Source organism: Panicum virgatum, chromosome 8N (genome assembly GCF_016808335.1).
Source record: "Panicum virgatum strain AP13 chromosome 8N, P.virgatum_v5, whole genome shotgun sequence".
In the NCBI taxonomy this organism is placed as follows: Eukaryota; Viridiplantae; Streptophyta; class Magnoliopsida; order Poales; family Poaceae; genus Panicum; species Panicum virgatum.
In genome coordinates, this window is record NC_053152.1 from 48,235,616 (window position 1) to 48,259,926 (window position 24,311).

The 24,311-nt window shown below is 45.1% G+C and overlaps 2 protein-coding genes across 3 annotated transcripts in view; both read right to left on the reverse strand.

Annotated features, from left to right (window-relative positions):
• Window positions 1-1,836: 1,836 nt before the first annotated feature.
• The window catches only part of LOC120686213 (G-type lectin S-receptor-like serine/threonine-protein kinase At1g61430), a 30,757-nt gene continuing 8,282 nt past the window's right edge, over window positions 1,837-24,311 (reverse strand). Inside the window, exons 1-10 of one of the 2 annotated variants that reach the window (XM_039968395.1) lie at window positions 12,734-12,927; window positions 12,357-12,580; window positions 11,960-12,241; window positions 5,876-5,928; window positions 4,905-4,966; window positions 4,609-4,706; window positions 3,114-3,376; window positions 2,781-2,997; window positions 2,497-2,638; window positions 1,837-2,353 (exon numbers count right to left, since the gene is read on the reverse strand). In XM_039968395.1, coding sequence (XP_039824329.1) covers window positions 3,155-3,376; window positions 4,609-4,706; window positions 4,905-4,966; window positions 5,876-5,928; window positions 11,960-12,226 — 702 coding nt within the window. In that variant the 5' untranslated portion in view covers window positions 12,227-12,241; window positions 12,357-12,580; window positions 12,734-12,927 and the 3' untranslated portion in view covers window positions 1,837-2,353; window positions 2,497-2,638; window positions 2,781-2,997; window positions 3,114-3,154. Of the gene's footprint in view, window positions 2,354-2,496; window positions 2,639-2,780; window positions 2,998-3,113; window positions 3,377-4,608; window positions 4,707-4,904; window positions 4,967-5,875; window positions 5,929-11,959; window positions 12,251-12,356; window positions 12,581-12,733; window positions 12,928-24,311 lie in introns of those variants that run through there. The other variant, XM_039968394.1, reaches the window with a different exon arrangement.
• On the reverse strand, window positions 2,093-3,016 carry LOC120685194 (G-type lectin S-receptor-like serine/threonine-protein kinase At1g61430). The gene is made up of 3 exons (XM_039967013.1): window positions 2,781-3,016; window positions 2,497-2,638; window positions 2,093-2,278 (listed from the first exon to the last, which is right to left on the reverse strand). The coding sequence occupies exons 1-3, from the start codon at window positions 3,014-3,016 to the stop codon at window positions 2,093-2,095; spliced, it is 564 nt and encodes a 187-aa protein (XP_039822947.1).

The following is a 24,311-nucleotide window of genomic DNA, read 5'->3' on the forward strand; positions in this document are numbered from 1 at the left end:
AATACCTTAACAAAGGAGAATGAAGAAAAGGATTTCATGAATGTCTTGTAGTTACACCAATGATAATATAGAATAATGTCATACAGTGTGCCTCTTACAGCATAGCTGCGGGTATAGATCTTGCTATCTTGCAACACTTCAGATATTCCAAAATCCATAATCTTAGGATTCATATCAGAATCCAAGAGGACGTTGCGTGGTTTTAGATCCAAATGGACAATGCCCTGCTCATGTAGGCAGTGCATGCCCTGGGCTACCCCCTCAATTATCTGGAAAAGTGAGGACCAATCAAGTCCATACCCTGCAGAAATATAAATCATGCCCCAGGGTACAAACTATTAATTACTGGCACACAAGAAAGTTGATTGTGTGAACAAAAAGTTAGCCAAGTGCTGAAGTATGATCGATATTTTAGTAAATAAGTGGTGTTAATAACATACCATGGATAACGCTGTCCAAGCTTCTGTTCGTTGCATATTCTTCAACCCAATAATATTCTGTTTTGATAACTTGAGCAGCTTCTCTGCGTTTGAAAAACCTCAACACTGACGAAGATGGTGTTGTTCGGACTTCATGGTTGACATATCCCAGAATTTTTACTATATTTTTGTGCTGAAGCTTTGAAACAATAAGAAGGGTATCTAAAGTGCGTGCCCATTTAAATCTATTTGGAGCTAAAATTTTCTTGATCGCAACCATGTATCCGTCGTTCAATACACCCTGAAGCATAAAACACCATGTCATATGATAGATCAGCCCAACAATCCAACATGTAATCGTTGTGGGTTGACACTACATTTAACGTGACCATTGCTACACAAGTAAATTATACATGACAAGAAACTATTGTATTGTATCAACATGGCGCATACTGCAACTGTCTCCATCATAGGAGATAGATCGGCCCAACAATTAGATGGGAATCAGTTGGTGCTGTTATGAAGGTTCATTTTTTCAATTAAAATATCATATTATAAAAACTAGAAACCAGAATAACTATAGCATAATGTAAAAAGTGAACCTAAAACAAAGATATCTTAATTTGGTAGTAATGTTTTGTGTTTTTAACCAAAATCACGAACATCTCAATAGATATCATTCTCCACAAGAAAATTCAATGGTGCCAAGGGCAAATAATAAACACATCATTGAATGCAATATAGCCAGACAATTACTACAGTACAAAATCATAAGAAGTCCAACATCTTAATTCAACTAGTCTCACATCTTAAGGAGGCCCGCACGGTCCAACACTTCTTCCGTGGTGCCGGCGCCGGCGCCGGCGGCATCATGGATGCGGCAGAGAAGAATGAGAGAAAAGAAATAGGAGAGAGGAGAGATAAAAAGGCACCAACATGTGGGCTCCATCTTCACGTGGCATCCAACTCAGCAAAACCACCTAGCAAAATAGCTCGATGGCCAAACGTTTCATCTAAGATTCGTACTAACTGCAAGCACAAGCTACAGTGATATATGGCACTACAGATTTCCGTACAGTAGCTTCCTAATATCCAACTGCCGGATCATATGATAGTGCCAAAAGCTGCATGACCTGAGCTTTTACAGGATTATCATACCAAACTAATATGATCGTCTACCATAGGATCAAATGGAAGTGAGAACCCACTAACAAGAAAAGTAGCTCTGATTGGCTGATCAAATAATTCTTCCAGGGATCAGAATTGCTGGCGAATTTGTCGTCTGTGGGTTTCTTTTGGATCAAATACCGAAGCGGCCATCGACATTTGTGGATGAGACAGCAGAGAATATGCAGATAACTGGTATCGATATATAGAACAAAAGGCAAGGAATCACAACTGTCTTAAATCATAGTTATGTGTCGAAATGCAGATGTGATTCCCATAAATGCAGATGCGATAGTTCGATTCAGATATGAATGATAAGATACACCCATGATATCTCTACCCTTTTTTTTTGTGTCGACCCAGTACCTTACAAGCTAAGGCAAACTATGCTGTAAGCCCGGAACACTTGGCTGTAAGCATTCACTTGTGCACTCGCAAAAAAAAAAGCATTCAATTGTGGATGTAAATTAAATGCTCATCTAGGACTTAATGACACGTCTGACAGTTCAGACGGAGGAGAGTCCAAAACCATGAGTCTTGCGAATCGGTAACATATAACTTGGTTTCTTTGGGGTTGGCAACTTTTTCAGGCCAGGTAGCATCTGAAGAACATCCTCCATGGGGGGCCGGTCTGCTGGATCACACTGAGTGCACAGCAGTGCTACCTCCACGCATCTCTTGATCTCCTTTAGCTGAGACGCATCATTATTATACAGTTCCGGATGAAATATTTCATCCATCCTACCACGTTCCCGAGCCTTCCAAGCCTAACAAATCAACTAAAAGCATTATGCATATTTTAAGTAAATCATCTGTTATATGCTGTTTTTATATTCTGGAAGCTAATGTCACCATGAAACAAGATTAAATAGTGTTGTTGCAGTCAATATGCGTGCATCCAAATACTTACCCATCCATCTAAGGGGTATTCTCTGGGTGGTTTCAATACGCGGATACTGCCAATAGTCTCAATGAGGGTTATGCCAAAGGCGTACACATCGTTCTTTGTTGACACGATGCCGTCCGCCATGTATTCTGGAGCAATATATCCCCTGAATGGTCAAATAAAAAATGGAATACCTCAACAAAGGAGAATGTCGAACCTTTCAAAAAAACAAATTAAAGTAGCATGAATAAAAGGATTTCATGAATGTCTTGTAGTTACGCCAAAGATAATATAGAATAATGTCATACATTGTGCCTCTTACAGCATTGCCACGGGTATAGATCTTGTTGTCACGCAACACTTCAGATATTCCAAAGTCAATAATCTTTGGATTCATATCAGAATCCAAGAGGACATTGCCTGGTTTCAGATCCAAATGGGCAATGCCTTGTTCATGTAGGCAGTGCATGCCCTGGGCGACCCCCTCAATTATCTGGAAAAGTGTGCACCAATCAATTTCAAACCCTGCAGAAACATAAATCATGTCCGAGGGTATACAACAAAGTTGATCGTGTGAAAAAAAAAGTTAGCCAAGTGTGAAGTATGATCAATAGTTCAATAAAAAAGTGGTGTTAACATACCAATGATAATGTTGTTCAGGCTTCTGTTCGCTGCATATTCTTCAACCCAAAAAAAATTCTGTTTTTATAACTTGACCTTCTCTGCACGCCACTGAAGGAGATGTAGTTCGGACTTCATGGTTGACATATCCCAGAATTTTTACTATATTTTTGTGCTGAAGCTTTGAAACAAGAAGATGAGTATCTAAAGTGCGTGCCCAATCAAATCTAGCTGGATCTAAAATTTTCTTGATGGCAACCATGTATCCGTTGTTTAATACACCCTGAAGAATAAAACACCATGTCATGTGATAGGTTCATGTCAATAAAATAAGACCATGAATGGTTATGCTGTCACCCTATCTGAATATATCCACATACACTGGTACTTGGAACAATCCAAGGACGAGGAAAGTTATTACCACAAATACAACAAGTAATCCTTGTGTGGGTTGACAATGTGACATGACCATGGCTACACAAGTAAATTATACATGACAAACGATTGTATCGTGTCAACACGGTGCATATTGCATCTGCGTCCATCATATATAGCAGATAGATTGGCCCAATAATTAGACAGGAATCAGTTGGTGCAGTTATGAAGGTTCATTTTTTCAGTTAAAATATCAGCTTATAAAAACTAGAAACCAGAACAGCTATAGGATAATGAAAAAATGAACTAAAACAATGATATCTCAATTCGATAGTAATGTTATGTGTTTTTAACCAAAATCAGGAACATCTCAATAAATATCGTTCTCCACAAGAAAGTTCAATGATGACAAATAAATACATCATTGAATGCAATATAGCCAGACAATCTACAACAATACAAAAATCATAATAAGTGCAGCATCTTAATTCAAATAGTCTCACAATTGAGGTAATGTCACCATAAGTTTATGCAGACACACACCTTGAAGACCATGAATACTTATGCTGTCACCCTGTCTGAATATATACATATACACTGGTCCTTGTTGGAGCAATCCAAAAAATGATGAAAGTTACTACCACAATCCAACACGTAATCCTTGTGGGTTGACAATATATTCAACGTGACCATTGCTACACAAGTAAATTATACATGACAAAATGATTGTGTTGTATCAACATGGTGTATACTATTCCATCATATAGGAGATCGAACGTCCGAACAATTAGATGGGAATCTCGGTTGGTGCAGTTTTGAAGGTTCATTATTTCAATTAAAATATCAGCTTATAAAAACAAGAAACCAGAATAACTATATGATCATGTAAAAAGTGAACCTAGCTAAAACAAAGATATCTCAATTCGTAGTAATGTTTTGTGTTTTTAACCAAAATTACAAACATCTCAATAGATATCATTCTCCACAAGAAACCTCAATGATGAGCAGAGGGCAAATAAACACATCATTGAATGCAATATAGTCAGACAATCTACAATAGTACAAAATCAAAAGAAGTCCATATTAATTCATATAGTCTCACATTGGAGGTAATGTCACCATAAGTTTATTCAGATAGACCTTGTAGACAATAGAACCACCACCTCGGCCAATGATGTTGTCATGTGAAAAGTTACTTGTAGCAGCCTCCAACTCAGATAACTTGAACTCTCTCAAACCTGATGTGCGGAAACAGCACACACACATATATAGCAAGTAGTTTAGCTTATACAATTGCGAACTGTAGCTGTATTATTCAATTTCATGGTACAAAGTGGTAAATACTGATAGCTTTGAAGATGATAGCTTTGAAGAAAAGAGGACGATAATAACTTGCTAAGTTGTCATGGTCCAAACAAGGATAGCACACGACTTACCTAGTAAGGGTGGAAAGGGCGCTTCGGCTAGTACATTGTTTCTCTTGTCGTTCAATTTGGATCTGTCATTTCCAAATGTCAAAAAATGGAACCCAAACAAATATCACGGAGCATTTTTTAGCATTACACCACGAGAAATCAGGTATATTGACGGTTCATAGTGCATACTGTTTAGTTTTGCATGAACATTTACGCGATCAAGTTAAAACTATGGAAAGTCGAGCTCTGCTACTGATGGCCCCAGCGCTTGGACAGGATCGGCAACTCAGCGGAACTGCAAGAGATGGTACTTAACTATAAACGGCACTATCATTATGTGCAGCAAGGAGGATAAATGTGGTTCCCATGTGGTTGTCAGATGTACAAAAGCAAGAGTGCTGAGAGATGGGTTGCCATAGATTTTGCCTATGTTGTCGTGTGAAGAGAAATTCCGTAATCCAGACCCAGATAAAGGACATGGAATCTTGGATGTTGTGGAGAGCATGGTGTCAACCGACTGGGTAATACAATTTACCGACAAGAAATTATAAAATAATTTCCCTGACGGTGGTCCACCGTCAGGGAATAACCGACAGGGATAAAATGACAGGGAAATAGCAATTTTCTTGTCAGTTTTTTTATCCCTAACATTTTTTCTTTTTTTCACACTATTGCAAAAAAAACTTAACCGTGACCTTTAAAAAGGCCCTCGGAGGCGGCCAGGAAAAATAAAAACCGCCTCAGTTAATGCCAACAACATAATATTACAGTTGGTTTTCACCTATAACATCAGATTTTGCCAATCGCCAACAAGAAGGATAAATATGAAATGACATAAGTGACATAATTTTTTAGTCTAAGGAATTTCAGAGTTGATTTTCGAGTTACTCTAGATGAGATAACAAATAAAAAAGTTCCAGTCACTTCTCTTTATATCTTAATTAGATCATAGTGCCATGATAAAGAAGGATATATTGCCACTGATATCTGACCTGGCATCATTTGTAGAGTGACCGCTATGTGATGTCTGTATCACTCCTGTATCCTGATATGGGAAAAAAAGTTTCACTTTCAGTATCGAATTGTTGAAGCTTGTATAAGAAATTATTATCTTTTTGCAAGACTAAATTGTAGTCTTATTAGCTAAACTTGTTTGTAGAATCATTTATCAAACTTCTTTTCAAAACATAGTACATATCGATGGTACGTTGCCTACCACTAAAAAATATTATTTTTTCTAGAATAAATCCAAAAAAAATATGAGCTCCCATGCTAAATTGGATAGTCATACGTGAGTGGATATGTTCTGCCACAAGAAATCTATCTATTGAGACACATTTAGTTCGCAAATCATTTACTAGACATGCTATTCTAATTCACTTAGGTAGGCGTATGGGCTATGGAAATAAAGTTTCAAAACCCCTAAACCTGTTGATCTGCCAATGTGGTGTGTTGTGTTTATTTATTATGGGAAGAGAGAGTTGATTAGGGATGTTTGAATCTGGAGCCACACATATAGGTTTTGAAGATTGAAATCATATTTTCAGAGTTATAGACCTAATCACACAATGAGACATTCAACCAATTTTTATAGTTAAAAAGTAAATAATAATTCATTATTTATGGTGGACACATGTGTAAGGTTACTTTATATTATTTTTCATGAAGGTATAGGTGGATAATTTAGATAAAGTTTAGAGGGCTACTTTAGATTATCTTCGTTGGTCAGTTTATAGTATTTTTATAATATTGTAGAGGTAGGTAAACTTTTAGAAAATAGTATATATATATATACTAATTATTGCAACATGATTAGAGTCTACCGAATTCATTGCCTAATGTTTTTTTTGCGAGGAATTACAAGATTTATGTTTTGTTTAGCATGTCTCATGAGGACCAATGTAGAGGCTCTCCAAAAAAAATCTCATAATATTTTGGAATTGTTAACCTTTCGAGCTACCATCTCCCTTCAATGTAATTAGTACATAACAAAAGCTACACGTACTCTGAAAATAAATTAGGGATGGTTTTATATTGAGAGATCTTCAACCACAACTTTAACAATTTATTCTATTTATACTATATTTGTAATATGTAAACAAAATATATTATTTGGAACTTATTTTAGACACAAAATTAAATGTGCCATATTATTTTCAAATATCGAAACTCAACCCATAAAATGCAAACTATAATATTTTCTAATGGTTTACTTAAGATAGATTGGCCCATTTTATCTCCCTTGAAATAAATAAATTACATGACAATAATAAAACAATTACTCCTTTTAAGGTGACTTAAATCTTGTATTTGTGTAAGTCACCCAATGTGAACTGTTGGATTCCGTCTAGGATCGATCTCTGTGTCTTGTTTTGTTTTGTTCTGGTGTTTTGTTTTTGGGTCTGGTGTTACAAGTGACTTACTGTAATGCAATATCTAAGTCACTTGATGACGAGATAGATCCCAATAATACATGGTAGTGGTTAAAAAATAGTTAATCCCATGTGGAAAGTTGGGAGAATCTAAATGTAACACCCTAATTTTCAATTTAGGAATCCAAATAAATTTAATTGACTTAATTATAGGTTCGATAAGGTTTTATTTAAATTTATCATCTTTAGAGCATTTATCATGAATTTAAATAATTTGTTTAGCCACAAAAATAAATATAAGAAAAATAGGCTTTGTGCATCTCATGCTGCCTTTGCATCATTTTATTGTTTGTTGCTTAAATTGAAATTGAGTTCTTTGAATTCAAATTTGATTTGAATGTGTTTGACTCTTCTAGAAAATAGCAAAACCTCTCTAACTCCCTAACCCTTTTTGGCCCAACCCACTCCCTCTTCCTCTTTCTTTTCCTTCTTCCCGCAGCCGGCCCGACTTTCCCGTGGCCCATTTCCTTCTTTCCCGGCCCAGCTCACACGCGGCCCGCTCTGCGCCCTCCCCTCTTTTGCGGTCGCTACTAGGCAGGACCTGCCTGTCGGGTCCACCTTCCCCGGCAATCCACGCTCGGGTTCGAGCCTGAGCTCGACCTGGCACGCCTCCCGAGTCCCGGCCCACACGCCGAGACCCTTTGACCTCTATAAAAGGGCGCTCGCGACCCCTTGACCCATTTCCCCAAGTCACAGACGCCGCCGTCGTTCAAAACTCTAGCTGTGCCGTCGCTGTTGTCGAACTCGGAGCCGCCGCCACCGCTTCGCCATTCCGCCGCCGCTCCACGCTGACATCGCCGACCAGGAGCTTCGCCGTGTGGTATAGAAGCTCTCCGGACTTTCCTTTCCCTCCACCCCCCTCTCGCGCTCGCGGAAAAGCTCGCTGGAGCCGCCGTCACACGCCTTGGCCAGTTCCCACCTCACCGTGCCGATGCCCTAATCGAGTTCACTATCGCGTGCTCTCTCTCCTCGACTCGAAGCCAAGCCAAAACCCCGGCCGGATTCGCGAATTCGTGAATCGCCAGCGAGCCGCCGCCGCGCTAGCTCGCCGCCGGCGCCCCGTGCTGCCGCCAACCCCGCCGAATCGCCCCGGGCCGCCAGATCTGAATCCAACGGGCCAGATCTAATCTGACTCGAGTTAACCCAGCCCATACCGGTCAACACAGCCGCTTGTGTAAAAGAGACCCTAGGCTTTTCAGAAATCAACCCGCGGTCAAGTTTAGTTCAAAAATAACTATGAAAAAGTCCTTTTATTTCTGTTTAAACACCTGCTCTTTTATAAAATATTACCCACCATCTAGGGGCTATCTTTTTGCTTGCTAGCCCCTATAATTAAGGTTTAATTATGTTCAGGCCCTTGGTTTCTTTACCAGAGCCCCTGTTCTTTTAATTTCTTTGCAAATAAACACCTAGAACCCTGTTTTGGCCATAACTTTCTTATTTTAACTCCGTTTTAAGCGATTCTTGTGCTCACGCGATCCTTGCAACGCGTACAACAGTTCTATAATGTCGTTTTGCACTGTTTATATTGATTAATGTACTATTTCTTATTTATTGCATTTATTTGTTTGTATGTACGTGTGTGATAGACGATACAAAGTTCGAGCAGTAGCCCGAGCATGGTTTTGGAGATGAGAAGCAGCAGCAGTTTGAAGAAGGCAAGTGCCCCTTGATCATACTTCTGTCCCAAATTTATTCACAAATTATTCACATTTACTTTATTGCATTGCATGAGTCTATAATATGATGGGAACCCAAATTAAGGATATGCCTAGTTTACTTTATCCATCCTTTACGAAAACTTGGGTATTTTATTTATGTTGGGTAGCCATGCTAGTTGCTTATACTTGGATCATGGTTAGAGATACTTAAGACAAATGCTACATATGTTACTTTATGTTCCATGGTTAATGTTGTTAAGCAAGATCATATGCATTAATTGGAACATGGAGAACAACCTAGGAAAACAGTGCAACCACTTGTAGTGCCCCGTGGCCGCGGCGATCGCCGGCGACGTGAGTAACACCGGCAAGAGGAATTTCGCGGTGGAAGAGAACCAGGCGAGGACCCTGGTCTCACAGGTTTCTATTTCTCAACTGAAAAGATTCTTACTCCTTTTACAAGCACAAGGGTTTATATCCCTCTCCCTCACTCACACTGACCTGTCGGGTCCACGCACACACACCATTCTACGCCTTGTCTTCACGAAGACGCCTTCAGCCGTCTGTGTGACCCTGGGTCACAACACCACAATACTACATGGCTCTGGTCTTGGCTAATTAATTAGAAACTCTAACTTGTGACAGTCTTACCGAAAGGGCATGAGGGGATGCACCGACGGGGTATAGCTCAGTCCTCTTGGGATAGTGGCCTTTGCTAAGGAGCTGACCACTAGGGAGGGTTATGACCACTTTTGCTTGAAACCTTAGCGGATTGTCACGAGTTAGGGAATCTTTGTAAAGGCCTCGTAGTGAACTTCTCGCCACTCACCAAAGGAAGTGTTTAAGGGTCTTGCAAACCCAGGCGACACAGGAGAACACGAATTGTGGATAAAGTGTACAACCTCTGCAGAGTGTAAAACTGATATATCAGCCGTGCTCATGGTTATGAGCGGCTTGGACCCTAACATGATAATTAAACATGGAGATGATCTAAATTGATGGGTTTCTTATGATGATACTGTTGTTACTCTACTCTTACTTGGGTTAATGGTATAAACTTACACTTAGTTAAGCTTGCTAATAAAACTTGCACAATTAATATTGCTTATCGCAGTCAAAACATGTCATCCTTACCCTTGACTTAGACTTGCATGTAATATAGTTGTTTCCCTACCACTTGTTGAGTACAAACCATAAGTGTACTCACCTTGCATAAACACTGTTCAGACCAAGATAACAATTGCCCGGAGTATCCTGAAGACTTTGAAGATTTCTAGGCGTATGTCTCCCAGTCAACTGCCTGTGATGAAGATGATTCCGTTGTTTACTCTGAGACGCTATTTATTTGTTTAAGGTTAAGACTGTCGGTCATGTAATAATATTCTTATGTACTCTCATTCGTATGGCACTGTAATGGTATTTCACTTTATTTGTCTATCGTGTGTATAGAACTTGATCCTGGCATACATACGAGATGCATTTCGGTTTTCTTCATGAATCGGGTGTGACACCGAAGCAAGTTAATAGGTGGACTTTCAATACACTATCTGTGAAGTTGGAAAAGAAGACTGGATTAACGCGCGTGTGCGCTTCAGCATCTCCATCCTTGCACTGTGCACGCACAGATTGCTGGGAGAGCGGGCCGCTAGTTGGTCCTCGGCGAGATCCTACTCGGGATAAATCAGCTACACATCTCAGATTCGGTCAGATGTCCACTAAGATTGCTCGCACTCGTCGTCATTTAAATTCATGCTCTATAATAAATATTCTTGTCTAGTAATCAAAATTCTCTTCTCTAGATCAACTTCTCCTGCATCCATCCATACTCTATCTCCAATCCTCTATATCAATTACTACTAATGGAACCCATATGTCATACTCTATTTCACTCACACCACTCTCTCTTTCCTCTTCCTTTTCTCTCTCCCTCTCTCCACCTCTGTTCCCCACCCCGGCGCACCCTCCTCCTTTCGCTGGCGTTCGACCCCGGCAGCGCCCCTCCCTACTCCCGCCGCCGGCGAGCGGGCTCTCTCCATCGGCGGGCGGCGCAGCGGGCGCGGGAGGGCGCGCCGTGCGGCGGATCAGGCCACGCGCCGCGCGCGGCCGTCGGAGAGGCTGTGGTGGGGCGGGCCGCACTCGGGGCGGCGAGGCGGAGCGTGGCTGCTGCGGGGCGGGCCATGCTCGGCGCGGCAGGGCACCCCGCACGCGACGCGGTGGAGCGGCCACGGCGTGGGCGGGCCGCGCGTGCCGAGGAGGAGCAGGACACGGCGGGGTGGAGCGCAGCGGCACAACTCGGCTCGGCTCGGCTCCGGCGGCCTTTGAGTTCGGCCCTCGCTGGCGGCGGCCTCTCTCTCCCTCTTCCTCCCATCTTTCTCCTTCATGGCACGTCCCTTCCTCCACTCTGTCGCGGCGGCTGGCGACTGCGGCACCTCAAACCGGGTGCAGCGCGTCGGGCACCTCCTCTTGCCTCCCCGCCGGCGCGTCGGGCCCCTCCTCCTCTCTTAGTGGGAGCCAATGGCGGAGCACGGGCGGAGGCGCGGCATGGACACGGCAGCGGTGGGGCGCGGCGGTGGCGAGGCGGGCTGCAGCAGTGGCGCGGCGGTGGGAGACGGGTCCCGCACCACGTGAGCCGATAGCACACGTCCGCTATCCCGTTACACCGTCACCCACTGCAGCAAGCTTTTTACTGGAGGGAGCGATAGCGGGAGGCTCCTAGTATCTAGTGCGAGCAGCCTAACCCAAACAACAGCGAATTCCGCTATATGTTATAACTCTCTGATCTTTTCAGCATTATTGATCATTTTCCTCGCAAAAAAAGGTTCTTGATCATTTTAGTCATGATTTATTTCTGGATTGACATACGCCAAAATAAAATTGCTCCTGATTTCAACATGGTTCAGAAGAACTATACTACTGTTAAGAAAAGAGTGTAGTACAGTGTACTACTGGTGTCAGTAGCAGTTATGCTGGTAAGTAATGGTACCTCTTGCAGCCGGAGCGGAGGGTGACCACCAGCCTCGAATGTAAGCAACACGATGGTTGTGTGGGCATTGATAGCGAAGGAGGCGAGCATCACTTTGTTCAGGATGTCCTCTTTCACCCGGCGCAGCTGCCTGGACAGGTTCCCTGCCGAGATAAGGTGGCGGAAGGCGCTCCTCTCCCGGCAGGCCATGACGAGCTCGAGGCCTCGACGGAGGCTCTCCTCCAGGTCCTCTAGCGCGCCGCTCATCGCCAGGCTGTCGTTCATCATCCCTGTCTGCTGCAGCTGCGACAGGATCACAGTCACAAAAGTTCCCGGATCGATGGATCAAGGAACGTGGAACGCGGTACGTGGTACATTGTTTATGAGTGATTTTAACACTATTGGGACGAAAATGTACCCGCGATCCCGGTACGGGAACAACGTGGCCACCCTGTGACTGTGGACAGGATATCGCTGAACCTGAGCACCCTCTTCCTGATCTCGCGGCACTCCTCCTCGTTGTGGCGAACTGTGTCCACAGCCTCCTTGATCGCGAGCCCAAGCTTCACGATCTTCTCCACGCCGGCCACCGGACCGGCCATCTATGCCGCTCCTGTCGGTACGTACAAGGGGTGTACAAATCTGCAAGAACTTGTCTTTTAAAAAACAAATCTGCTGCAACAACTTGGAATCCACTCAACTGAAGCTAGTCGAGAGTAAAGTGAGATCATGAAAGAAACTTTATTGTCAAGTACAGCATGCAACACAATCAATGAATGGATTGATTCTTCTCACCAGTAGCTTCCTCTAGCAGGCACGTAGTACCATGGCCGAAAGACTCTGTCACTAACAATCACTCCTTTTTCCCTGGAAACTGCTACTCTAAGTCCGAGTTCATCTGACTGTCAGATTAGAAGAAAGACCTGCACACTCATGGCGAGGTCTTTGCAAGGAAACAGAACGCAGTGGATGGGATCGGAGCCGCGTCGTCAGGTCAAGTCAAACCGTGTGAAACTGCCGCGTTATAGCAGTCTACTGAAGGGCCCAGCTTTCGTTTTGGTTCATTTTGTTATGTGGCTAGCAGTCTAGGTCCTATTTGATTTGCTTGCGCTACTCGCGCTATAAAAAAAATCTTACATGTATGGAGTACTAAATAAAATTTATTTGCAAAGTCTTTTTACGGATAGGTGCAATTTTGCGCAACAAATTTAATAACGGTAATTAATTGATGATTGGCTACAGTACTGCTATAGTAACCATTCTCTAATCGTGCGGTCAAATGCCTCATTAGATTCGTCTCGCACAGTAGCGCAGGGGTTGTGGAGTTAGTTTTATAAATTGCTTTCATTTAATTCCTGTAATTAATGGTCAAACTTTGCTTCTTCCTAGAAATAGATATACACCTAGGAAAGCAACGTGAGTGTGACAGGCCTTGTGAAAGATGACCGGACAAGTAGTGGAAACTTTTACAAAATGTATTAAAAAATCCTTTGCCGAACCCTTTTTTCTTCGGATATGGTGATCCCTTTTCGAGGTACACTGCGGACGTATTTATTACATCCTCCTATCAGAAATGGCATTGATGATTATCCGAAGTCAAATTTTTTTAAAAAGTCTACGACCATAAATACATGTATACAAATTTATAGAAATCGATATTGCATATTGGAAACATAATTTTTTCTTTAAAGTATTCTAGTCCAAGTCAGGCCCGTCTCTAGAAATTTTAGACCCACGTGCCAAATGCAAAAGGGGGCCCTGAATATATAAAATAAATTATATATTTAATAAAACTAAGGGAAACTTAATGTGGGAATAAATTTTCATTTTATTGTAGATATATAGTCCTTGAAGCAATAAAATCAGTCGAATAATTGATTTAACTCGAAAAGCAAGTATACATGTACAGCTTAGTAAGACACAAGGCAAGAATCAAAAATCGAATAATCGATTCATGAGCAGATGATGAGCTCACGCTGCTCACCTCCCGTCCTTCCCTGCAGATTGTAGACTGAAATCCTGCTGAAATCAATTCAAGAAGCAACGAACAGAGTATGAGTATTTGGGACGCTCAAAAATAAAAAGAGTATGAGTATTTGGGCTGTCAAAATTTGGGGGCCTTTCATTTTTCGCACGACGGGCCTGGTCCAAGTACGATCTTGGAGACCATGTACATGTCCTAATGTCTATATACTTTCTATCAGAGCAAGTAGAAGGGATATTTATCTGTAGGACACTCAAAGAGTGTAGGACAATGTAACAACAAATTTATGATTCTGTCTAAATGACAGTATAAGATGGGGAAATGACCATGATGCCCTCAGGCCTCATGTTCACAGCTCCTCAACATTTGTTTCTCCATGCATAGATTATAACTCAACCTGCATTTCTGAAGAATGATGGAATGCAATAATTTCCATTTGTGTATGTTTATTTAACAGATTTTTCACAGAAATTTTGTAAAAATAAAGGGAAAAAGGAGGGGCATAATGGTCTTCCCCCCTTGTCCTACAGATAAAAACAACGAATTCGTAGTGATAAGAAACCTTTGGCTGAACTGTTTTCTTCAGGTATGATCTCTTTGCACCGCAGGACTAGCCGACAAATTTTATTTGTTCCACCTTGACGACATCCAGGGTGAGTCGTGCCGCTGGAGCTCCAGGCCTGCGGCGCCTAGGGCAGGAAGCGGCGGCCTGGGCCTCGTCGATCGGAGCAGCAGGGAATCGCGATCCGCGTAACGATCGACAGAGACGGAACGGAACACTAACGGCGCGTGGGACGGGGTTACGGATGGAGGGGTTTTTTGTGAAAATCAAATGCCAGGTGGGGTTGAGGGGCGGGCGCCTAAATGAAAAAGTCCCCAGCTCCGATCGGTGCCCTCGGATGGGGATCTAATGGCCTGTGTTGGAGTTTCCAAAGTTTGCACAGGTGGACTGGTTTCCATAGGATATGGTGCCTTTTTTATCTACTACGGGCATATATAACTAAATATATAAAGTTTTATAGAGATAAACAAGCAACATTACCCAAAATACTTTTCTAATGTATAGCACTTTCTATTTGTGTAGTAGACAGCTCCTAAACTTTTTTTCCTCAGTGCAGAGATTACAACTAGTCCTTCAACTTTATCGAACTATCCTCTGCTATATTCCCCATGTGTGTATTTCTTTAGATCTTTCGTCCATTTTTAAATGAAGAAAAAGGGCAAAATTCGTAGTGACAAGGATCAGGTATTGAGGTGCCTACTGTTGCCAGAATCCTTGCTCTCCAAGAGGCAAGAGGTGAACCATGGCAATTCCACGAGGATAGGTGAAACGTGGTTGCTGCCCAAATCATCAGAGTCCGCGTTGCTCAGAGTGCATCGCCTTGCACAGAGCACCGTAGCTGCAGAGCTGCACCGCTCTGAACTTGGAAGCGGCCACGACAGCCGCGGCAAGGTTGTTGCCCAGGACGGTGCGCTCTCTGGGCTTCTACTGGTCGCCTCCAGTCGTCCGTCCGGGTGGTGAGTGGCGGCGTCGGCGCAGCGGGCTCTGCTGCAGAAGCTCGCCGCCGGGCCGGCCACGCCCTCCGTGTTCCCAGTTCTGACCCCGACGAGGACGACCGGAAGCTCTACGCAGCGGCGCACCCTGCTCGCAGGAGCCGCGCCCGCGTTGCGGACAGGCTCGTGGTGGCTAGCTGCTGCCGATTCCACGCGCGCGGGCAGCTTCCGGTCGCCTTCCAGTCCAGTTCAGGGCTCAGGCGGCGCGTCCAGTGCCCGCACCGCGCGGCACCGGGGCAAGTACCAGGCCTCGCCGGACGCCGGTGCGGCGTTTCGACGAACATGTCTGGCCGCGCTCGCACCACCCTGCCGGCCGCCATCGCCACCGAAGCGAGCAAGCTGCTAGCAGCATCTCCCATCTTCCGAGCCACCGACGCACCGCGGCCACCGGCAAAGCTGCCGCGAGCCCCTAACAAGGAAGACGCCCCCCTGCAATGCAAGGGCTCCCATCTCGGCCGCACACGTCCTATCGAACGGACGGTAGGTGCCCAGGCAGTGGACGGTATTTGAAATACCGTCCACCCGATTGGCATCTCAAACACCGTCCCCCCGTGGGATCGCCATGCCGCCGTCCCCGCCTCCGACGTCCTTCCTCTGGAGACCTTGCCGCCTCCGCCGCCGATGCTGCACTGGCATCGTGCGCTCCCAGTAGCGCGTCCCTCTTTTACCCCCGCCGGCGCCAGCTGCAGGCACGCCATGCGCACCGAACAACTGGAAGCTGCCACGGCAAGGTTGTTAGCAGCCAGGACGGTGCTCCCTCTGGGCTTCTCCTCGCCTCCAGTCGTTCGGGTGGCGAGTGGCGGCGTCGGTGCAGCGGGCTCTGCTGCAGCAGCTCACTGCCGGTTCCGGGTTCCGACCCTGACGAGCTGAGGACGACCGAACGCTGCGCGGCTGCACCGCCGGTGAGGCGTTTCGGCGGACATGTCTGGGCGGCGCGCGCACCACCGCTGCCGAAGCAAGCGAGGCGCTGCTGGCTGCCATGGAACCGCCGCGGCCACCGGCCAGCTGCCACGCGCCGGTGACGAGGAAGTCGACCCCGCGATGCTTTAAATCTGAGCCGCACGAGTCGCATCGGACGGACGGGACGAGTCCAGGGGGCGGACGGTATTTGAAAAACCGTCCGCCCGGCGTCGTCCTCTGCGGCTCGCCGCCGCGCTCAGGGGGGACCCTAGCTTCAGTCCCCTTCTTCGTGAGCGTCTAGGAGCCTCACCCTCTTGCATCTAGCCGCCGCCGCTGCCACTCTCCTATGGTGCCTGGTGTTGTGGAGGCGTAGGGGCCGACCACGACGCGACCGGCCGGCTCCTGGGCGCGACTGGCCGGCGGTCCGGCATGGCGCGCAGAACGATCCTCTTGCATGTGCATCGACCTGCAGGGCCACAAGTATCTATCCTAGTATGGCGTGGACTCGAGGCCTCGAGGGACGGGGGGTTGCAGGAAGGAACAGGCGTCGCACACGGCGAGGACGACGATGGCCGTAGCATGCAGCAGCGAAATCTGAGCCATGTTCGCTGGCAATGGATCAGAGAGCAACTTCACACACACAGAGAGCAATCTCGTTCAAATTCATGTCCATTTGTTAATTAAGAAATGCTACGGCCGTTGCTGTGTTGAAGACCAAGGATGAGTCTGACAGAGCTAGTCAAGAATAAATGGTACAGCCGTTGTGCTTTCTAGAAAACATTGCACTCTGAATCTAATTTTTGGTAGAGAGAATGACAAGACAGTGGAATTTGTATGTTCAATGAAGCAGCATGTTTGGATGTGAGCAGATATCCTGGAATTTTGCAGGACTATGAATCAAATTCATGGAAGAGCCAAATGACAAAAGTATGTACCATAATACCATTTTAATCTTCAGTGAAGCAGCATATGTTCATGTGAATATGCATACTGAATTGCAGGATTGTGATTCTGTGTACGTAATACAGTGATGGCCGGTGTTACGATATGGAAGAGGAAGGAGAGAGTGAACTGACCGTTGTATTGAGAGAGGCCCTTTGGGCGGCGTAGACGAGGCGACGGCCGTAGATGGCCGCGACGGGTGGTGTGCGGGGGAGCCGCGACGGGCGGCGTGTCCGCGACGCGCGGACGGCAGGCGGCCGCAGACGGAGGACGGGCCGCCGCAACGGGCGGCAGAGAAGACGACGGCGGCGGATCCAGACGGGCAGGGGCTGCTGCTCCCCTCCTGCGACCGGATCGACGACGCGAGGATGAAGACGGCCGGCGGAGATGAGGACGCCCCCCCTCGATCCGCGGCCGGGGATGACGAATTGAGGCCCGGCGGCGGTGGAGATCCCGCGGGGAGGCCGCGACGGCGGAGATCCGCGGGGAGGTGGCCGCAACGGCGGCCGAACGGGCGGCCGGACGAGATGCTGCTGCTGCTGCTATGACGAAGACGGCGCCGCGACGGATGGAGGCCGCGACGGGCGGCGAAACTTGCTGCTGCGACATGACTAGGGTAAGAAAAAAAATGGGTTTGGGGCTGAGCGATGCCGCCCCCAGGAGCAAGACGAAGCTCCTGAGGGCAGCGCAGCAACGGCTTGTCAGCGATGAGGGTGGCGGACCGGGTCTAGTCAACCTCAAGCTCTGATTCCTTGTTACGATATGGAAGAGGAAGGAGAGAGTGAACTGACCGTTGTATTGAGAGAGGCCCTTTGGGCATATATATATACATATATATACATGAGACACACCCCAAACCCTAGAATAGAGGAAAAGACTATACTACCCTTGACTATTATACTCTAACAGCCGTAAGTACAAAGAACTGTAAAAATTTGAAGAAATTGATATGTTATATGTATATGATCTCAATTATATTTTGTTGTTTGCGCTACAATAAGTTTGATCTGAACCACTTTTTTGTGTATCGTTCCGATGTTCCTTATATCAAGTTCAGTCATCCTTAAGATCAGTGATGCGAAAAACTACAAAGGCCAAACGGATAGTAGATTGTCGTCAGAATGCAAAAGGATGTCTAGTTCTGTAGAATGGACTGAATCACTGAATAATTCAGTACTGATGTTTGTTTGGAATGCTGACTGTACAGTAGAGCTACATATGTATGTCATGTCCCCTTGCCATGTGCTTTCAGCTTCAACATTCAACGAACTCATTTCAGTATTGCCAAGTCTGCAATAACCTCATCTTCTGAATCAATCATTTTCCTGTGTATCTTCATAATTTCTTGCCATACAGAGACACTGAAAATGAGTTGCTACTGTCAGGTATCGACACAAAATGTGTCATCTGAATGAGCAATTAAGATCAGTTGTCACCTTGAAGTGTCTACTGCTGTAAAAGTCTTTCGTCTTCAGTCCACACTGTTGCATGATCCTTCTGTAACCGATTCAATGTCCGATTCCGATTCCATGTATGCAGGTTTCTTCAGTGTCGGCAGCCGTTTCTTGCCATGTAGCATCTCAAGAACATCTGCCATGGTGGGCTGGTCTGCCCGATCACTCTGAAGGCACAATAGTCCCACCTTCACGCACCTTTTAATCTCCCTTAGCTGAGACCCTTCATACAGCTTTGGATCAAACACCTCCTCCATTTGTCTAGCTTCCCAAGCGTCCCAAGCCTGTCACCAGAAGACAAATATGCATAATATACACAGTACAGATGACAAGCTTAGTTGAAGCTCACCAAGAAACAATAGCATATTGAACATGATGTTGCAGTATAGATGCATCCCGCCATGTATAAATACCCATGCACATAAAAGGCGCTCGTAAGGCTGTATATTTCTGCACATAATGCTAATGGTATTAATGACAGTGACTCCAAAAGCGTACACATCGTTCATCGTTGATATAATGCTGCTTTCAAAACACTCTGGAGGTATATATCCCCTGAAACCGATGGTAAAATAAAAAGAAAGACCTCAGCAATGAAAAAGGAATGAACATAAATGCACTGTACTCAGGCCATCGTAGATTTTTAATGTGAATTGAAAGGGCATCTTACAATGTGCCTAGTATGTCGTCACAAGTGATCTCACCATCATGCAGCACCATAGATATATTAAAATCAGTAATCTTAGGATTCATATTAAAATCTAAGAGGATGTTGCTTGGTTTCACATCCATATGTACAACCACTACTAGAAAACAGGCCTTCAGCACCGGCTGAGAAGGACCAAAGGAACCGGTTTCCCAACCGGTACCCCGCAACCGCGACCAATGGTCTAGCCTTAAGACACCGGGTTTTTCAACCGGTGCCTTAGACATCCATTGGTACCGGTTGGAAAGACCAACCGGTACCAAAGAGGCTGCCACGCTGACGCACGCTGGCAACCCCTTTGGTACCGGTTGGTTTTTCCAACCGGTACCAATGAGTTCATGGCATTCCTAACATCCTTTCCCCGTTTCAAAGAATCGTTCACAAAATATTAAATTCATTGATACAAAATACTCCAATCAACCACATGCTCCAAAGAATCGTTCCACAAATCATCCAAAAAATTATTTACAAGATAGATCCAATCCATACAATCCCACATGATATCTATTTCTGAAAAATAAGAAAAAAAAGAGAAAAAATCACCCTAGGCCAGCTCCCGTCCGGCGGCGGCCAGCTTGAACGAGTTCTTCACGCGGGTCAGCTTCCCCGCGGCCACGAGCTTCTTGAGCTGCCCATCCAGCAGCTTGCGGAAGTTGGCCGGCGTCGCGTGCACTACCGCGCGAGCTGCTGGCCGACGCGCCGCGCGTGCTTTGCCTCGGGCCACGTGTGCTCCCGCTCTCTCGTCTGTCTCTTCCCTGCGCAAGAACCGAAGGAAGAAAATGGGAAAACGAGAGGAGCCACAAAATTTCAAATCCAAATTACTTTCTCAAATCACAACAATTCGAAACGAAACTCGAGCTACAAATGCATAACCTTAAAGATTAACAGATCCAAAAAAAAGTTTGCCAAAAGATTGAGTATAGCTGGTGAATAAAAAATCACATGAAAAAGAGAGGGAGGGATGGGAGGGGCAAGGGGGAGCGATGGAGAGTAATACCACCGCGCGCGCTGCTGCTGGCTTGGCTTTAAACCTCTTCCGTGGTGGAGTGGTCCACACGCAGCTGGTTGTCGGAGAAGAAGAGCCCCATGCCGCGGGGCAGCAGCTTGTAGTAGTTGTTGTCCAGCACGTTGGGCGTCCCGGGGTCCATGGCCGTCGTGATCGGCGTCTCCCGCGTCGTGTTCGCCGGGCACAGCGCACGGCCAGCGGGGACCTGGTACGAGATGCTGCCGGTGAGGCTGATGCTGTCGCGGGCGGCGAAGGCGACGATGTCGGCGCAGGAGACGGTGCGCGGGCAGCTCCGCTCCACGGCGGCCTTGGCGGCGTCGATCACCTCGAAGCCGCGGAGGCTCAGCTTGTTCGGGGCGGCGTCGCGCTCCGTCTGCCCGCCGCCTGGGTTCACTAGCTTGCTGGCTGGCTATGGCTCGAGACGAAGTGTTGGGGTGGGTGGACTCGAGGAGGAAGGGAGGAAGATGATAAGGATGGGATGGGTGTCTGCTGCTGGCTGCTGCGGTGCGGCCGCGTGGGGGGGCCTTTTACAGATCAAGCGCCGGAGCCAAGGCTTGGGTGCCGGGTGGTTGTTTGAACCGGTACCTAAGGCCTGTCATCTTCATTGACCCCGGGTTGTGGTATAACCCGGTGCCGATGTCTGCTCCAAAGGCACCGGGTCGTGCCATTACCCGGTGCCATTAATGCATGGGCTAATCGGAACCGGCTTATGGTTTTAACCGGTGTCTTTGATATTCAATTGGTACCGGTTTCTGACGCGGCACAATTTTCCGGCGCTTGGCACAGGCCAAGAGTACCGGCTGTTGTTGCAACCGGTACCAATGTCTAGTATTAGTACCGGTTACAATATGAACTGGTACTTTTGGCCTGGACTTTTGGCTCGTTTTCCAGTAGTGAACGTGCTCTTCATGTAAGTAATGTACACCTTGGGCTATCCCGTCAATTATCCTGAAGATGGAGCACCAAGCAAGTTGGGACTCTGCAAAATTACTCAACAAATTTAATTTAAGACAAAATTTACACGATCGAGATGAACTATGATGAGAATTTCAGTAAAAACATGCCGCGGATAATCTTGTCCAAGCTTCCATTAGGCATGTATTCTTCAACCCAGTGATATCCTTTAACTCCACCATCTCCTTTTTTATGTCCATATCCCAAAACTTTAACTATGTTTTTGTGCTGAAGCTTTGAAGCTAGAAGTTGCTGTTTGTAAATGCGCGCCCAGCTATGATCAGAGGAGCTGGCAAATTTCTTGATGGCCACATCCTTTCCCTCATTGAGTACACCCTAAAAAGTATAAATATCAGTGTGTATGATAAGCTTGTTATAGGGTACGACGCAAATATATCATCATAGCAATAAAAAATAAAATTAGCATCATCGCGGAAAAAAGGATGAGCATACAAAAATCTTAGTGAGTACCTTGTAGACCTTACAGGAGCTACCCATCCCAATGATGTTTTTGTCATTTATAGCGGCATATAACTCTGATAAACTGAACTTTTTTAAGCCTGTCATGGAAACATAAATACCACGTAGTTCAGGTTATGCAAACATGAAACTTTAGTTGTAATATTCAGTTTGAGTGCACCGAGCGGTAAACATTGATAGATTTGAAGGCAAACGAGTGACCATTGTTGATGATAGGTACTAGCTAGTTAGCCTTCCAAATAAGTAATGCATGGAGAGGAATTTTATATAATGAAGAAAAGATTAGAGGATAGTAAAATCTATATGTGTTTGTATCGATCACTTCTCATTTTGATCGATGATGATGAATTGATGATTAATGAGTGATATAGTGGTGATTAGGTTTATTAACTCGGAGTTGTATTAAAAGGATGGAAGAAAAACCCTGTTCACATGGAAATTTCGATCAATAGATCGATGAACTGGGAGGTTTTTGGTTTGATGGAAGCTTAAGAGTGAAAACTCTGCATTTGTTGGCAGATCTCAGGAAAAAACCAAGGGTAGATAATTTGTCCAAGACATTCCGGAACTGTGGCTGTGGGAGTACTAACTTAGCAAAGAAGCCACATTATATCATTTATAATTTTAAGGACACTGTTGCTGCACTCAACTTGGCACAGAACAAATTATATATAAGAGAAATTGTCTGAATCATTTTTAAAAAACTAAATATAACACAAAATGCAAGTGATACATGGATATAACACTAACTAATGTTAGATAAGTTGGCAAATTCATGTTTAATTTATTCCATAAAAATGATGCAAGAAAGATTAACATGATATCATATATGTGCTTGTCCAAATAATACATCATCAACATCATCATGAAAAATATTCCAGTGCCAAACAGCAAGACATGACATGTGATATTTCTCAATAAAAACACGTTAAACATGCTGTAGACACTAGACACAAAATTACTGATTTTCAGAATTAAATCGGCATACCCAGCGGCAGAGCCGGAAGCACCCGAAAGCGACATGGTGCTTTGTCGATGTAGTCGTCCCGCTTGGTGCAGTGCAGAAAAGTTGCTGTGAAGATCCCGCTCGTTCGCCTAGTGCCGGGAAGAAGTCGTGCCGCGCCGTCGCCCGAACAGGAAGAAGTTGACGTCGCCGCCGGGAACAGGGAACAGAAACGAGTAGTCGTGCCGCCGCTGACACTCCCCAAAAACGTGATTGCCGTCCTCACCCGAGCAGGTGAACCCAGCGGACGGAGACGTTTCGGAGGCCTACTCTTCCATCTCGTGTGCGCGCAGGAGACGGAATGGGAAAAACTCGGAGTACTGCTGGATTGTGATTGTCGCAAGTTTTTTTTTAACTGAAGGTGGTCTACTTGACTTATAGCAAAGGAAGACAGAAGGCCAGAAGCTGCCCGCAGCTACCAGAGGAGACGATAAGTCTCTCACGCATGTAGCAGCGCTTGCACAAGAGCATGCATGCAGCAATGCATGCAGCACTAATTTGGTTAGTAACTCCCGTAATTAGTGACCACATGCACCAGAGCATGCAGCAATACATGCATCACTAATTTTGGTTGATAACTCCCATAATTAGTGACAAGAATTAGGCCATGCCCGTCCGTTTGTTTGCCATGCATGTCCACGCTCACAATTAAACCACTTAATGTGCAATATTGGACCATAGAGTTTTATTAGATTTATTAAATATTAATGGCCCAAATGCACATTATATCTAACAATCCCCACCAAACTCTAAGGTACAATGCGAAAATATCTCAGAACCACAATTCTTTTATATACCATTGTTTCGATGGAGACTGTTAAGTTGAACATCCATCTAGAATAATAGCTACATTCAGCCACAACTGATCAATGGACAAAGCCTTGAATTGACAGTTTTGTGTGAGATGAATTTCGCTAGAATCCTTAACTAATACTAGGCTGCAAAGAGCATTCCCTCTGTTTGAAGCTTATAAGTCACACTTCCTGGCCTTTTCATGAGTATTTAGAGATTACCCACATCTCATAAATTGTGACTAGCAATCGAACTCATATAGGTGTGTTCCTTTTAGGATGTCCTGTAGGTCAACATCCCTACTATACAAAGCCACTCGGAACACATTAAGAAATTAATCAACCTCCCTTACAGTATTGGAGAGACGGTGCATCTCAAATGAGCTAGACTTTATTCTAAGGAGTCTCTCCCTCGGCCATTCACTAGCTTGTTTCGCCATCCTAATTCACGGGATCTCCGATCACAAAGGACATATTACCACTATGGAATGACTTCAAGTGGGTCTCAAGCCCAACTCCCTCGATGCACCTTCTATCACATTGCATGATAGACCCTTAGTAAACTGATCTGCCAGATTATTAGATGTATGGACATAATC